General features: G+C 32.8%; 3 protein-coding genes across 3 annotated transcripts; 2 read left to right on the top strand and 1 right to left on the bottom strand.

Annotated features, from left to right (window-relative positions):
• The first annotated feature begins 1,730 nt into the window (after positions 1-1,730).
• LOC131011847 (replication factor C subunit 2) lies at positions 1,731-5,271 on the top strand. Its single transcript, XM_057939721.1, has 12 exons — positions 1,731-1,863; positions 1,990-2,068; positions 2,174-2,253; positions 2,528-2,647; positions 2,741-2,810; positions 2,887-2,960; positions 3,170-3,290; positions 3,391-3,453; positions 3,922-3,981; positions 4,442-4,567; positions 4,642-4,725; positions 4,931-5,271. Exons 1-12 carry the CDS (start codon positions 1,820-1,822, stop codon positions 5,033-5,035), a joined length of 1,026 nt encoding a protein of 341 aa, XP_057795704.1. The 5' UTR covers positions 1,731-1,819; the 3' UTR covers positions 5,036-5,271.
• A 2,906-nt stretch (positions 5,272-8,177) lies between these two features.
• LOC131011848 (uncharacterized) lies at positions 8,178-8,940 on the top strand. Its single transcript, XM_057939723.1, has one exon. It carries the CDS (start codon positions 8,232-8,234, stop codon positions 8,769-8,771), a length of 540 nt encoding a protein of 179 aa, XP_057795706.1. The 5' UTR covers positions 8,178-8,231; the 3' UTR covers positions 8,772-8,940.
• Positions 8,941-10,506: 1,566 nt separating this feature from the next.
• Positions 10,507-11,232, bottom strand: LOC131009642 (uncharacterized). The gene has a single exon (XM_057937055.1). The coding sequence runs from the start codon at positions 11,230-11,232 to the stop codon at positions 10,507-10,509; it is 726 nt and encodes a 241-aa protein (XP_057793038.1).
• Between the last annotated feature and the right edge of the window lie 6,942 nt (positions 11,233-18,174).

Here is an 18,174-nt window from a genome sequence, read left to right on the forward strand (position 1 = left end):
TCTTCACCTTATGTGGAGACATGTTGGGACAATGATACGAGTCAAAGTAGTCAGAGAACACAATATTTAAAAGGGCTATTGTCCATAAATCCACAAATTAAACCTAAAGTTTGTTTTTTAATTAATTAGTTAGGTCTATTTTTTTGATATATATATATATATATATATATATATATATATATATATATATATATGAAAAAGTTCATTGACGAATAACATAATTGTTTCGAGTTCAATGAGAAATTCGAAGGTACCGTTAGAAACCTTTCGATGTTAGCTTTCTAATGATACCATATCATTGGTTTGTTATCATCAGAAGTTGTTGAAATAAGGGAAAAAAATATAGATTTTCATGTCATTTTTCGACCACTTTCTTTGACCAAAACCCAACAATATAAGTATTAATAGAGAGTTATCAAAAAGAGCTTTCCAACTATACCTTCAAATTGATTATCAGACTCTAGATAATCAAATTGCTATGCTAAAAAATAACAGCACTAAAATAATGCTAGAAAATCATGAACGTGGTTGAAACTTTGAGACTTTGTATATTGATAAGTAATTTTCGTGTGTGTAATGCGTAGCGTATATCGTGTAGCTTGTGTGTTTACAATGAATATATGCCCATATTTATAGGCTAAAAATATTAAGAATCCTAATAGGAATAAGACTTAGTTTCTATCTCAATATAACTAAAACTCTTTAAGTCGATCTCTATCTTCAAGTCAATCTCCTATTTTATTGGATATGTGACAACTTCGGGATAGTGTCAAATCCTGCATATTCAGAGTTGTCATCAAAGTTGTCATCAAGATTGGGCTGAAGCTGAATTGAGCTAAAGCGTCAGGGTTGCAACGTTGGGCTTGAAACACTGAGCTGCAGGGCTGTACAGTTAAGGCTGCACCGTTAGGGCTGCTCAACTCTGCCACAACTTAGTCTATGTGTCGATTTAACTTTGATCTTCTATTTTCACCTGTAACAACATTTGACATAACTCATAGGTACAAATTAATTGTTAGCTTTGGACCTTTAAATCTTGATTTATTGGTCCAGGCTTATAAAGCTAAGCCCAACAAAAAGGATGTACGAAGCTGTCTTCATCGCATATTATTGACCAAAAACTTTTGAATTCAAGCCACTTTTTGACCAAAAAAATTAATCAAATCAAAACCAAAAGTTAAATATAGGTCATATATTTATAGGCAATTAATCCTATTTAGAATATATATTTATCTAACCCCGAAAAATAAGAGATATGTGCAGTAAAATATACGAACTTTCAACAAATTTTGATTTTTTCCATTACCTTTAAAATTTGAATAAGAATACACCATCTTTTGATTTTTCTGATTTTTCTAAGGGTAGGAAATATCTCCAAATAGAAGCTGATTCTAGAACTTTTGACTTAATTTTTTTGATACCCAAGCATGAGAGATAATAAAGGTGGCATAATAAAACCGATGCATATGTGAATTAAAAATCTCTCACGCTTAATTGTCAAAAAATCTAAGTCAAAAGTCATAAAATTAGTTTTTATTTGGGGTATTTCATACATGTGAGAAAAATCAAGAAAATTCAAAAGGTGGTGTATTTGTTTTTAAATTTTAAAAATAATGGAAAAAATATAAACTTATTAAAAATTTGTGTATTATACGGCAAATATCCCAAAAATAAAGTGTACTAATTTCGGAGACTTCAAGGACTGAAACGAAAATTGAAAAAGACTATAAAGTCCCAATTTTCGCCTCTTATAATAAGCGGGAAAATAGAAAACCCTTTCCTCTCTGAAGGAAAATAACCTCAATTTCACATTGCAGCAATGGCGCCAGTTTTGCCGAGCTCTCAGCAATGGGTCGAGAAATAGTAATCGATCGATTTACCCTCCCTCCTTCCGTCTCTCTCTCTAACAAGCACACTCTTCACTAATTTCACATTTTTGTTCCATGTTTTTTCTGTTAAGAAAGTAATTTTGCATATGTGAATTGATAGTCGACCGAAACAAGTGAAGGATGTTGCGCACCAAGAAGAGGTTGTTCGAGTTCTTACCAACACTTTGGAGACAACCAATGTAACATTCCTCTGTTCCTATTGTCTTTCTTAATTTTGTTTGCCTTTTTTTTTTAAAAAAAGTCCTCTTCAACCTTTTTGTGGTGTTGTTTGATTAAATTTTCAGTGTCCGCACATGCTATTTTATGGGCCTCCCGGTACTGGGAAAACCACTACAGCTCTTGCCATTGCTCATCAGCTTTACGGGTAATCTCAGATTTCTTGCTCTGATCCGAATTTTGGTTCATGAAGGAAATAGATCATGCTTTTTTTTAAGTTATATTAAATCAATGAGATTACAATATTTTTTTGATCGATATTGATGCTTTTTAGTTAGAGTATCAGTAGTGGTGAGTTTATATTGACTGGTGTTTGACTTGAGGCCTGGCAAATAATGTGAAGATAATTAGGGAAAAATGGATGATTCACTTTATGCTGATGCTTAGATGTGAATCTGAACTGAACCAGCTTTTCTCTATAGCCCTGAGTTATACAAGTCTAGAGTACTGGAGCTGAATGCTAGTGATGATCGTGGGATAAATGTTGTTCGTACGAAAATAAAAGATTTTGCTGCTGTTGCTGTTGGCTCTGCACGTCAAGGGTAGTAATCTCTATATGTTTTAGAATGAAGCATATAGCTTGTCTTTCTGTGTGTCCTCCTTTCTCATTTTAATGCCTTTCTTGCTGACTGTAGTGGTTATCCTTGCCCACCTTATAAGATTATAATTCTTGATGAGGCAGATTCGATGACTGAAGATGCTCAGGCACGTATGCTGGTTTCTGTATGTAGTATTACGTATTATGGATGTCTTATTGAGTGTTTAATTTATGGCTTCACAGAATGCCTTGAGACGCACCATGGAGACATACTCAAAGGTTACAAGATTCTTCTTCATCTGTAACTACATCAGCAGGTAGAGTTTTGGCAATCAGTGAATATACAAGACAATTGTCATATGTTTAACATGTATAACACCCCTTGATTGGATCATGATATGTTACTAAAGCTATTCTATTCTGGGATAGTTCTATTTGGATATATATTCTTGGAATTGCAAGTATTTTCCTGAGATGATATCGAGTATCCTCTGAGCTGACTTTGGGAATGATTCAATTTATACAGAATTATAGAACCCCTTGCATCTAGGTGTGCGAAATTCAGATTCAAACCACTTACAGAAGAAATTATGACATCTCGCATTCTATACATCTGCGACGAGGAAGGTCTTAACTTGGATCCAGAGGTTTGGTTTGTCATACTTGACATCCGATGCTTGTTTAATTAAATATGCATGTAATGCCTTCTTCGTTTTGGATCAGTTTATGAACTATGTTTCACTGTAGGCTCTTACAACCTTAAGTTCTATCTCTCAAGGTGATCTGCGACGTGCTATAACGTATCTACAAGTAAGACATAGCTAAAATTTTCAACTTTGCTAAATGTCTGTATTTTAGTAAGTTTAAATAGTCCTTTATTATTGTCTGGAAACTACATGGTACATAATTTTGCTCTGTTGTATGTTCTGACAGAAATTTTAGTTATCATGTTGCTAACTTATATGTACAGAGCATGAATTAAAAAATATCCTTGGAAGTAATGGTGATTTGGAAATATAATTAGTATGGACTGATAGATACTTTTTTGGTAAGTTGGATATTACCATAACCATTGATGGACCTGCAATGGGCCCAAGCGGTGCCCCCTTGGATTTCCAAGAAACTCCAAGGAGTGTCAGAAAAATAAATAATTAATTATAAATTCTCCTGGGGATGGCTTACTAAAGGATTGGGGGTGCTTGAAACTGTGCTTTGTCATTGTTTTATTACAGTTTTGGGAGAATTATATCTCAGTTTTCATATTCCCTTTTTGTTCAGGGTGCTGCTCGCTTATTCGGATCCTCAATTTCATCTAAGGACTTAATCAGTGTGTCCGGTGTAAGTTGTGCTCCAGAATTTATGAATATGACTTCAGATGATTTGCCATGTTCTGAAACTGGAAGTTCTTGCTTCTTACCATGTTTACATGTGTGCATGTGTGCGTTTTGATGGTATTATGACCAACTTGTTTCTCAAAATTCTGATTGAGAGGATACCATTCTGTTTTGGTTGTCTGCATCTCTGTAGAACATTCTTTGCATTTGAAGATATAGAAATATCTAATAATTTTGTTGCTTTAAACCCCTCAAGGCTTACGCTTATGTGTTCTTAATATTGCTCAAATTTTAGTTATCACTCTCTGGCCAGGCAGGGGTTTGGCAAATATAATACTGACTTATTTGAAAAACTTTGGGATTTGAAATTGTTTGGGACAAATTATGCATTTTAAAATATTTTTGCCATTTTTGTGGATGTGAATTTGCTTCTACTTAAAAACTGATAACATGTCCTTGGTCAGGTCATCCCTGATGATGTCGTGCAGGCTCTCTTTGCAGCTTGCAGAAGTGGTGATTTCGACATGGCTGACAAGGAAGTAAAAAACGTGATTGCTGAAGGTTATCCAGCTTCTCAGATGCTCAATCATGTACGGTTGATACTTGATTCCACACTGTTTTGTCTTGCTTCTTCCTGCTGAATGCTAACATGTCACTATTTCAGTTGTACGATGTAGTTGTCGGATCAGATGACATACCAGATGACCAGAAAGCAAGAATATGCAAGAAATTTGGAGAGGCAGATAAGGTGAAAAAGCTGGGTTTTTGATGTTTCCTTCTAACATCTTTCCCTCATGGGTTCTAAGTTCTCATGATTCCTGCTTTTGTCAAAAACATTCCATTGTTTTAGTCTGTATGGAACTCCACATGTGAAAATGTCGTTGCTTCTGCTGTGGCGTCTGATCAATAGCTGATTTATCTATCTTTGTCTCTCTCTCCTGTGGCGTTCACAGTGTCTTGTAGATGGAGCTGACGAGTATTTGCAACTGTTGGATGTGGCTAGCAGTATAATGCGCGCACTCAACAACATGCCACAAGAATTCCCTTTCGGGAGCTAGGTCTCTGCTTCCTCTGGTGAGCTGTCTAGTTTTTTCCTAAGTCTAAGAATCCTTAAACCTAGTGAAGAAACTTGTAGTGGATTCATGCTGGAAGAATCCTTATTACTTTATTATCAGATTTTAATGCCATAAAATTGGGATAGAGAGGGTTCTTGGTTAAGTATGAATCTTTTTGTATGTATTTGCGCTTACAAGTTTGGGAAACAGAAAATCAAGTTTGATATCATGGTTCTAAATACTGTCTATAATGACACTTTTCTGAAAAAAATTCAATAACATTATTGCTTTATTGATCGAAAATATTCAAAATGGAGTTAATGATTCTTGTGGTGCATAATTAGTGTACGAATATACTATCATATTATTGAAATCTATACTTAAGAATCATTTTAATAAAATTATAATTCCTAAACTAGATATTCAATATGGGTACTCCAGTAGTACTATTATTGTAAATTGGAAATGCTACATCCCGAAAGAATCACAGTTTACAAAGAAAGGCATTTTCAGTCGAATGCATTCGTTTTCACCATATAAAATTTTAGTAAAAGAATATTAATATAGTTCTCAATAAACATAGCGAACAAATACTCCCTCCGTCCTATGAATTTTGACACCTTTGATTTTGGTACGAGAATTAAGGAGTTGTATATTAGTGTTTTAAGTGTGTAGTTAATAAAGTATAAAAGTAATAAAGTAAGAGCGAATGTAATAAAAGTGATAAAGTAGGAGAGAGAAGATAATAATTATTACCTTATTTGAAAATGTGTCAAGATTCGTGGGACGGTCTAAAAAGGAATACGTGTCAAGATTCGTGGGATAGAGGGATTAGAAAACAAAAATTACATTTTCGATGTTCAAGGAAAAGAACTACTAATAGAATCGAGACCAACTTTCATGGTTCTTCACTTTTTAAAATTGAGTTTTAATTTGTTCCAAACGAAATTTGAGGAAATACTATCTCACGCATGGTTTTGATATGATTTAGGGTTTTGACTCCTAAATCATAATCAAACGCAAGCATGAGACGTTAAATCATTTTGCCTTGCGACAATCACATCTTCTTTTTCAAGATGCCATTTCTTATTTTCTCAACTTGATGTAAAAATGTCAAAGTTGAGGCCTCATTTTCCACTTGAATTTTAGACCCTACAACACTAATGCAATTCATATGCTACACCTCACCTGTATATAGCCTCATTTAATTTTCTGCACATGTACGTATTTCTTGCATCGCCTCTCAATTGAAAGAAAACGATCCCACGACCGACTTATCTATTTTTAATTGCCAATCAATACACAATTTATATCCGTCATTTAATTTTAACATGATTTTAAAAATGTTATAATATCATCGCATTTCAATTTGTTGCATAATAACACTCTTATTTTTGCGGTAATTGAGGAGTTGACAAAACATTGATGTCATGTAACCACACTCGTGAAAATGCCAATTTTAACAAGCCATGCCACACCAACTCTTGGATGATGAAAAAATTGAGGGAGAAAGAGTCTTAATTTTTCAATAAATTAAAAAATGGCGACATTATTACTATATTTTTAAGTTATATTAGTTTGTTCGTAAAATTTATGATTATGTTCATTATTTTAATTTCTCACAAAAAATCAAATTTTTAATAGAACCTAACCATATATATATATACTTTATATTTCATGAGAGAGTTACGGCCAATTTATTAGAGTCTGCCATAAAACTACTATGTCAGAATACTTTGGAGACACTAGTTAATTTACATAGGCTTTAACTTTTAAGTTATACATACATGTCGGTAAAGGTAAAAGTGTTCAGTAAAATAATATTTACACTTTAATCTTTGTAGCTAATAAGGTGAAAACTAAGGAGCGAATGTGAATGAATTGCCCTTCTTGAAATGATTTTTATTTTATGCGAGTAATCAAATTAGAGTAAATTTTTGTGAAAGGTGAATTAATGATTTTATTAGATTGATTCATGGTCCCATGTTCGAATTTTATAGGAAGCAAAAACATTAATTTTTGAAATTTAGATATTTACACAACAAAATTGAGACATATTTAGGTGATGGTGGATCCATACAGTGCTGGGGAAGGAGGCTGATGGGAATTTGCACACGAAGCTCGTCGTCGCCTCACGTGGAGGAAGCAGATGCCCAAGCTCGCCGTTTCTCTCAGCCTTGGTGATAAGAAATTGGCCATTCATTTAAGAAAGTGTGGTTCAAAGAAAGATGAAAAATAATTTAATTTTAAGATTTTTTTTTCTGATGATTTAATTGGTATGATCTATAGTTAGAGAAATATGGACAAAATAGCAATAATATTTTAGGGTTAATAGTGTTTTATGTCCCAAACTTTCAATGTTTTCCACAAAATGTCCCAAACTTTCATTTTCTCCTAAAAAACCTCAAACTTTCAATTTTTTCTATAAAATGTCCTGCTATACAAACTTCAGTGACAAAAGAATTACTTATCTCGCCAAAAGAAATATTTTGGGGACCGTCATTGTTGAAAAACCATATTAGGAACCACTATTATTGAAAAACGCTGAAAGTTCGAAATTTTTTTTTATCATCTTTTCGTCATCGAATTTTATATAGCGGGATATTTTATGGAAAAAACTAAAAATTCGAAACTTTTTAAGAGAAAATGAAAGTTCGAAACATTTTATGAAAATGCTGAAAGTTCGGGATATAAAACACTATTAACCCTAATATTTATTTTCAAACACATATTGGAACACACACATTTTTTTTTTAATTTTTGTATTCAAAAGTTATAGGGTACTGTATAAATAATGGGATGGATTGAGTATTTCCCTACATGTATTTTGACTCGAGATGGACGATGGATACATACAAATGGAGTAATAAATTATTGAGCACATCAAAATTTGACCGACGAAGAAATTGTGCTTGTTTAATTTGTACGGTGCCAAAAGTCATGCACAGTTTATAATTTGGTGTAATTGGAGTATGAATTTTCAGTACGACTAATCTAAAAAATTAACAAGACAAATACGATTTTGTATTTTTGTGAAATCAAGAGGCCCACAAACCCCCACTTCCTACGCCTTTGATCATGCCTAGACCGATCCATTAATTCAAACAACTTCTTCTATAAATTCATTTCCACACACAAAATTGAGCTTCCACTCTCACTCTCTCAATAACCGAAAGTTTTTTTTGTTATACTCTCCAACATGAAAATAGATGATTCCTTCAAGAAGCCCGGATCCGTTCCATTCAAATGGGAGATCCGACCCGGAGTCCCCAAGCTCCAAGCACAATCGGGTCGTCGCCAGCTTGAATCCGGATCTGAAAAGCAGCATCAAAGGAAGCAAAAGCAGCACCCGTTACCAGAAACACCAAGAAAACTCAAACCGCCACCAGCCGGGTTATACCTCCAGCCTCCGATGGATCCCCAAACCCGCACCCGCTCACTCCGATCATCACCACATTCATTATCGGATCGCTTCGGCCATTCGGGTCGTGCCCGACCCGACGTTGTTTCCTCGGCCGGGTGCTTCCCGTCTCCTCTTGGAAAGTTGAAGAATGTGAAGGGAGCTAGGAACCCGAGATCCATATCCGAACCTGAATACTATTCGGATCTTGAGACCTCGTCGCGGTGGTCCGTTTCGAGCAGGAAATCGGTCTCTCCGTTGTCTCCTTCCATCCCCTCCCACCGGTGGTCGCCCCGACCCGTTTCCAATGCTGAATGGGCAGGGTTCGGGTTATTTTAGAATCATATTGATCATCAATAATAATAGAAGCCCTATCTTTTGCTCCATATGTTTTAAACATCCATGCAATCACACAAACTTATATATTAACGTGTGTGAAATGGGGAGCAAATTTTACTCTCTAAATAATCAGTAAATATTACATTCCTTCTGGAATTATTTGCTAGCATGAATTTCATACCCTCTTGTGATTTATAGTTTTATGAATTTAGAACATATTGGAACTTGGTTGTGTATATTTATAATGTATTTTAGAAAATGTAGCAATTTATATTTAAAACAACTACTCACTCCGTCCTATTTTAAATGACACAATAGAAGAAGACACGGAGATTGAAAATAATAAGGTGTTAAAAATGTAAAGTGAGTAGAAATCATATACTGTTATTTTAGAAAATATCGTTATAAATAGGATAAAAAGTAAAATGTGTCATAATTTATAAGGGGGTACGGAAGGAGTATTTGTTGTGTACAACCCCTTAAATATTTGAAATAGTACATCACGTCCCTCACTTCTATGCACGTACAATTATATATCGCCAAATATTTATCAATTTTTTTATACGAGCGACCATAATATGCAAAATACTTTTACCCCTGAGAAGAGTGTGTGTCAGTGTGTGTACTTTATACGAGTGGGCATAATCTGCAAAGTACCACTCCCCCGTCTAATTATTGGTGTCTCGTTTCTTTTCGGCACGAGTATTATGGAGATTAAAATTAAGGGGTAAAATGTGTGGCCAACATACTTAATGTTATTTTTAATTAATCTTAAATCATCATTAGTATATCTCTTCCCTTCCCTTCTCCTCCAACTCAAATGTTCTGCCGTCGATGGCTGGTGGCTGGCGCCTCCACCGCCGAGTACAACAACTTTGTGTGCGACTCTCAGCAGCTCATCTCCTTCGAAAACTCCCTCTCCGACCCCAGCCAACTCCCTTCATGGCAACCCTCTTCAAAAAAACTCCAATTCTATTTTCAAATATCCTCTTCCTAAAAGAACAATCTCAAACTCCCTTTAATTCACACTAACAGGCTGCGTCTCATCCATTCTGCTCAACCAAGATGAGGAATTTTCCAAAATCGGCGATTTCAACCACCACATCATCTCCCTCACCTCCACCACCTACAACCTGCTCACCATCCACACCCCCCCCCCAGAGAAGATGGAGGAGGACGGGGTGAGAGAAATTTAAGGGAGATGAGAGAGGTTGTGGACGATAACTTAGAATTAGGAGGATGGGATAAAGAATTAGAGTTTGTTAGTTAAATTAAAAAATTTAATTAATTATTAATTATAGTCCAAAAAGAAAAACATGCCATGAATATTGGGACAGCCCAAAAAAGAAAACATGCCATGAGTATTGAGACGAAGAGAATAGTATTTATTTTCTTTTTTTCTTCCAAATACATGGGCCTTGGGCAAAGAATTGGGCTTTGATGTCGAATAAAATTAGGCTTGGCTCCATTGGGCGTAAATGATCAAATTTACTACAAATTAATTTTTATTTTGAGGAGGCAATTCGATAATAGAGCTTCTACACACACAAATAATAAATCTTAGCAAATAAACGATTCAAACTAGTGTAAAATACATTGATGAGCAATTAACTTATCAATTATATCCTATATTTCAATGCTTTTTTTAAAAAAAAATTTAATTCTATCATATATTTTTTTTTGATCAAGAAAAGTAAATATATAAAACTGAGGTACCAGAGGTACCCACAAAAGTCTACATCAGTTTGAGAAGGAGGTCATTAGAGCTCCAAGAGGAAAAACTCAACCCCTTCTCCACGATACAAAACTCATAATTCCAACTCCAAATCCTAGCTTTAATTTCCGAAATCACACTATCAATTGTCCACGGCCTACCCTCGAAGCGGCTTTCGTTCCTCCGTTTCCACAGAATCCAGTTGGTACACATCCAAATCGCCTTGAGCAACTTCTCAATTCTTTTCCCCCTTCCCATGTGAATGAACGTAACGAAGTGAGAAGCAATAAGCCTAGGTCTCGCTGAGGTGATCCCCATCCACCTTTGCACTTCATCCCACACCCTTTCAGATTTCGGACAAGACAAGAAGGTGTGGTTAGCCGATTCGGGTGAATGAAAACAAGCATTGCACGTCATCTCTTCCGTTGTCAGCGGCACACTTCTTTTCCCAAGATTGTCGCATGTCGGCATTCTATTTTTCAGAATTCTCCACGCGTTCACTCGAGCTTTGTGAATAGCTGGTGTGTCCCACACCATAGCCAACTCCTTCTCGTTGATGACCGCTGGAGCAGTTGCATTCCTTGAAGCCTTGATCGCCATGTAAGCAGTTTTTGTGGAGAAACTGCCATCTTTAGTTCCACACCAAATCCACTGATCATCAATTCCTGCACTTGGACAAACATCAGAAATGACCGAAAGTAAAGAGTTAGTCGCCCCCGCTCCCAGTCGAATAACTCTCTCCTCCATTTCAGCTCCCAAATCCACCTACCATTTTCCCACCTGCCCAAGTCGTTCACATTAACATCCTTATTCTCACACAGATGAAAAAGCCTAGGGAAGGTAAATCTAAGGGGTGTCGTCCCTGCCCAAGGATGAATCCAGAATTTGGTTTGTTTTCCCTCCCCTAATTTACATTTCATATTATCCAAAAACCACCTCTCCTCCACGCTTCCCCCTTTTGCCAACACCGACGCCCACCACCCAGTTGCAAGGCAACTTTTCCTCGCCCAGCTCAGCCCCCCTTCCCCCCACTCTAACTCCCCATAAATAGATCTCACAACTTTAACCCAAAGCAAACCTTTCCCATTTAAGTATCGCCAAATCCACTTCAACACTAAAACATGATTAAACCACTCTAAATTCCTATCATATATTTTAATGGGATATTTTTTTTTATCAATTCCATCTCAACATTTAAAATTTAATAATTCTATTACAATCGTCAACAACTATATCACGACCTTTAAAATTTATCAGTTACAACTTGTGTCAATTTTACTAAACATTTTTTAAAAGTTAGGGTCTTTACATGGAATTTAATGGAAATATTAATACTCACGTATACAACTTATTTTTAGGACAAACAAACAAGTCCTCATTCGGTGCACCACATCACGATTCAATATTTGGAGGGAAGTTGTAACTTCTAGTGATAAAATTGATACAAGGCTGAAAAGGTTGAGATAGAATTGATAAATTTTAAAGATTGAATGGCTGATTAAGTTCAAATGTGGTGATATAATTGAATAATATTATTATTAAAAATTAAGATATAATCAATAAATTTTTAAAAATTAGAATAAAATTGATAAAATTAAACACCGAGTAGTAATAACAACAAAAGCTCCTTTCTGTCGTCTCCGAAGTCTGACAGTCTCTTAGCCGCTATATGCATTAATGGGCCAAGAAATAGAATTAATTAATCACAATTCTAATCCAACTAATTAGGCCCACAACTTAACTACGTCACGGATCAGTCCTAATATTAATATAATAATAAAAGCCCTCAATATTTTTAAATTGCAATTAATAAAAATATTCCCAAGCTCTTTATCCAATCATCCATTCACTCGTCATCTTTGGGGCTCTTCCAAATTTGCAACAAAGTCCTAATTTTTCCCTTCCTTTACCAATCCACTCATTTTTTTTTTCCAGTTCTTATTATTTTCTGCACCAAAAAGCATAGGAAAAGGTAGGGATTGGATGAAATTAGTGATAGTGATGAAATAGAGTGAAGGAAGCTGCACCCATTAATGCCAATGTTTAACTACTCAACATTCCCTCAACCTAAGCCATCTGCTACTATATATGTATTCTGTAATACTATAATAGTCATTAGTATTAATATAATATTGTCAAAGAATCTAAATTTGTAATAACAAGTGACAAAATATTCAACGCAATACTTCATAGTAGGACATTAAATTTGTACAAGTAACTATTAAATTTATGGGAAGTCAAAATAGTTAAAATTGAAACTATTTTTTTTTAGAAGAACTAGATATACATGTTTGAATGATTTCAAATGTGAATCTATTTTCTCATTACATTTTCCCTCGTTTGACGTTGGAGAACATGTGTTTTTTTTATCCTAGTCAGTTGTAATCTTCCGATTTATTTATTTTTTGAGTTGCACTTGATGAGTTGGGTTGGGCCTTCGAATTGCTGTTTTGTTATCTTGTGGATGGTTGAGCATATTTGAATTGAAGTTTTGTTGGGTTCTCGTTGATTTGCATGCGTTGTATGTAGGGATGGCAATCGGGCACGACGGGTACGGATAATAACTATCCATACCCATACCCACGAACTAAATGAATAGTGGTTTTTACCCACGAAACTATCCATGAATATCAAATGGTATCCAAATCCGCTACCCGCGGATACCCGCTACCCATCGGGTATCCACGAACCTGCTATCCGACGGGTATCCGTCACCCGCTATTCGCCGGATACCCGCCATCTACTATCCGCCGGATACTCACGAAACAAAATTTAAATATAAATTTACAACAAATTTAATAGAAAAAAAAAATCAACATAAATAACATAGTTCAAATCCATATGTTGAAATCCACAAAAAACAATGTTTAAATTCAAATTCATCAACTAAAATATAAAATCCAACAAAATTCTATAATTGCTCAACAAAATTCAAATTTAAATTAGACTATTAGAATTTGGTCCTTAGTTCAATTTCTGTTTGAGCCTATTTTAAGATATAATATGCTAGCCCATAATCTCAAAATATATATTCAAAGCCCTTATTTTATGGAATTTTTTGTGGATATTTGACGGGTAATTCACGGATAATTGACGGGTAATTGACGGGTATTTTTTGCGGGTAAACGGGTTTCGCGGGTATGGATAGTAAGTATCCAAACCCATACCCACGAACTAAATGGATAGTGAATTGTAACCACGAAACTATCAGTGGATATCAAATAGTATCCAAACCCACCCTAATAGGTTCGAGTTTTTGCGGATATCCGTTACCCGCGGGTAGATTGCCATCCCTAGTTGTATGATGATTTAATTTCAGTGTGGATTAAGTTGCGTTGTATCACATTGGCTGTTAGAGTGAGGTGTGCAGAATCATTTTTCGCCCAATCAATGAACTTCTTCAAACTTAGTTTATATATTTTTAAAGACGAGCTGAAAGAACGTACGTTCTACGTGTAATTAATGTTATTTTATTTGATAATTTTTTATTTTAGAAAATCTATTAATTCATTACTTTTATAATTTTATTAGATAATTTATTGAATGGATATATTTATCTATAAGCTATAGATATATATCACATAGATTAAATGTAATATTTAATGAATTAATATATTCTTATAAATATATAATATGTAAAATAATTTTAAAATAAAATATATAATAGGAGTAAAATAGGTAATCCATAATTTATGCCTTAGGATGCCTGAGGCTCTTTTTCTATTAGTATAGATTTATCAGATTAAAAAAAGGTAGAGCTGAGTGAAACAACTATTTATAATTATAAATTATTGAATGAAACGCATTACTATTTCGTCGAACATGTAAGTGTAACTCGTGCATATAATGGTAATCTCCTAGTATGATCAGGGTAATTCTATACCTGCAAATCTGCAATGTATAAAATAAAGTTTATATATATATATATATATATATATATATATATATATATATCTTGTATCTATAAAAAGGACAAAATATATATGATGATTGTATGTAAATTATGCTTTTTAAAGAATATTAAATACATTTTCTTAATTTGTAGTATGAAAATTTGGGGACGGGCCGGCGGGGGGACATATGGGGAATCTTTTTTCTTGATTGAGAAAAATAAATATTGGAGTAGGTAAAGTTAAGTAACAACCTTCCTATATATATATAGGGAGAAGATCAAATAAGAATGAATAAATGCGGTGAGAATAGAAAATGATCATAAGTCAGTATATGTGTTGCATAAAATGCTTGTAATTTGCATAAGTTGTTTGCAATGACTGCATAACGAAATTCAATTAATTAGATAAAATTTTCGTTTAGAACAGGATTCGAACCCAGGTAAAAAAATTATACAGTATTATACTGCAATTTATGCAACACTATCTACTGACTTTATGCAAATTCATTCTCATTTATCACGAAAATAACATTCTCAGTATAACCCATATATATATATATATATATATATATATATATATATATATATATATATATATATATATATATAGGGAGAGGTTCAAGAAAGAACCATAAATAAAAGAAGACCGGAGAACCATTTTCAGCCATTCGATCATCAAGATCTACGGTGGATGCATCATCTTGTTGGATGAATGCAGATCCTGGGTTCGAATCCTGAAGGGAGCATTTTTTTTTAATTTTTTTAGTGCATTAATTTTAACAGCGAATGCATTAATTTTTACAGTGGATGCATTAAATTTGATGGTTCTCCCGTTCTCACAAATAATGTAGTTCTCTCTAAAACCCCTCTTAAAATGAGAACTAGGAACCTAATCTTAGCCTTTGAAATTTTAGATCTAGTGGTTTAGATTTCTTATAAATTAAAACCGCATAATTAGCTTTTAGTTGTTTCATTTTACCATTTTTTCATGTTTTTAATTAGTGGGAGGATAATTATGTCTTTTGCAATAGTATTAATTAATTAAAGACTCAAAGTAGTTTTCAAATAAGTTACGTATTTAATCTTTCTTCTTTTCAAATTAGGTTTTCTACGTCTTTTTACTTTTAGTTCTTATTTATCGTTCATTTTTTTTTCTAATTAAGTCTTCTATATTCTTCCATATTGTTAATATCAATTCTTATTGAAGCCAGTTGAAGCAAGTGTTTATATACAATGAACAATGAAGGTATTTATGAATATTTAGTAATTGCTTTTTTTTTGTAGATTAATTTATATGATTTATTTTCGAAATTTCTTCCTCGTGTTAATTATCGAAATGCACATATATCTGACGAAAATGCACAAATGCACACATATGATAATGTTTACAATTGCATAGTATTATATCGAAATGCACAACGGAAATAAAAATGATTTTAATCCATATATTTAAGATTTTATAGCTATCAATTGCACGGTAGATATGAAGTAATGCACAATATTTAACCAAATTAATTAATATCAATGTTTATACCATTCTAATATAGCCAAAAAATATACTCCCTCCGTCCACCAATCAACTTCCAATTTGGTGGTCGGCACGGAAACTAAGAAAGCTGAAAAAGGTGGTATAAAGGTGGTGTAAAAGACTAAAAGGGTAGTGTTAATGTATTGTGATTACTTTTACTAATCTTTCACTAGCTATTTGACATTATTTTAATGCCTTGACTTAAAGTTTTTTTTTTGATAAGCTATTTATTTATTTATTCTTTTTTTACACTTTAATTAAATAAACTAAAATTTCAGAAAATAAATAAATAAACTAAAAATTCAGAAAATAAATAAATAAATAAACTGAAAATTCAGAAAATAAATAAATAAACTGAAAATTCAGAAAATAAATAAATAAACTGGAAAATAAATAAACTGAAAATTCGAATATAAATAGATAAATAAATAAACTGAAAATTCAGAAAATAAATAAACTGAAAATTCAAAAATAAATAAATAAATAAACTGAAAATTTGGAAAATAAATAAATAAATAAACTTGAAATTCAGAAAGTAAATAAATAAATAAATTGAAAATTCAGAAAATAAATAAATAAACTGGAAAATTCGAAAGTAACTAAATAAAAAATAAACTGAAAATTCAGAAAATAAATAAATAAATAAACTAAAAATTCAGAAAATAAATAAATAAACTGGAAAATAAATAAACTGAAATTCAGAAAATAAATAAATAAATAAACTGGAAATAAATAAACTGAAAATTCGAAAATAAATAAATAAACTGGAAATAAATAAACTAGAAAATAAATAACCTGAAAATTCAAAAATAAATAAATAAATAAATAAACTGGAAATTCAGAAAGTAAATAAATAAATAAACTGGAAATTCAGAAAATAATTAAATAAACTGGAAAATTCGAATGTAAATAAATAAATAAACTGAAAATTTCAAAAATAAATAAATAAATAAACTGGAAATAAATAAACTAGAAAATAAATAAACTACAAATTCGAAAATAAATAAATAAATAAACTGGAAATTCAGAAAGTAAATAAATAAATAATCTGGAAATTCAGAAAATAAATAAATAAATAAACTAGAAATAAATAAACTGAAAATTCAAAAATAAATAAATAAATAAATAAACTGGAAATTCAGTAAATAAATAAATAAATAAACTGAAAATTCAGAAAATAAATAAATAAACTAGAAAATAAATAAACTGAAAATTCGAAAATAAATAAATAAACCGAAAATTCAGAAAATAAATAAATAAACTGAAAATTCAAAAAATAAAAAATAAACTGAAAATTTTGAAATATCCTACTCTATTTAATTAAAATCAAAATTGGATTAATTAGACAAGTAATGATAGAGTGTGGTGGGTCCAATTGATAAAGTGTAGTAATTTAAAAAGTAAGGGAGGGTATATAAGTCCAAAAAGCAGAGTGGGAAGTTAATTGATGGACAAAATTTTAGAGGCAAATGGGAAGTTGATTGGTGGACGGAGGGAGTAACATATTTTTCAAAACAGGTTAAATGAATTGATATATTAAAAAAACGGACAAATTCATGTAAATGTTATATGTAATCATAGTTGAAAACATCATTTGTTTCAACACAGTGTACTATTCAAACTCAAAGTCATCCAAATATCTTTTCCATCTTTTTATTCGGTACGGACACGAAATTTTGATAATATTCAGATGCACCCCTCATTACATCATCCTTGACGTAGTTATTTGTCCATCATATCATAATTGCACAGTATCTTGTACGAAGTCTAGCCAAATGCCTTTCTTGATTTGTGGGGAGTCCACATACCCAGTTGCACGAAGTCTCTCCCATATAAGTTTCCATGTGGCGCATGAGATATATACCGCTGTTTTTCATGCAATTTTTGCTACCCACTTGATATCGACAACAAATTTCTTCGCCTTCAACGTCTTTACTTTCTTCATCGAATCTCCATGCAGGTCCAAGTATTCTCCAAGTACATTTGTCTATATAATCAAACAATTACAAAGCAGTTAAATTTAGGGTAAATATCATATTAAACCTTGAACTATTCCCGCTTTATCAAAAATATCCTCAAAGTTTCGAAATGCTCTCTAAACCCTCAAAGTATCAGGATTTTATCAAATATATCCCGCATCTATTTTCCGGTCACCAGAAACGTGACGTGGCTCGCCGGATGACACTGTAATTTAAATTCTATTTTTTTTAATCCATGTTATTTTATATTCTATTTTTTAAATCTACGTCATCCATATCTCCTTCTCTCT

The sequence above is a fragment of the Salvia miltiorrhiza genome, chromosome 2 (assembly GCF_028751815.1).
Source record: "Salvia miltiorrhiza cultivar Shanhuang (shh) chromosome 2, IMPLAD_Smil_shh, whole genome shotgun sequence".
Classification (NCBI taxonomy): Eukaryota; Viridiplantae; Streptophyta; class Magnoliopsida; order Lamiales; family Lamiaceae; genus Salvia; species Salvia miltiorrhiza.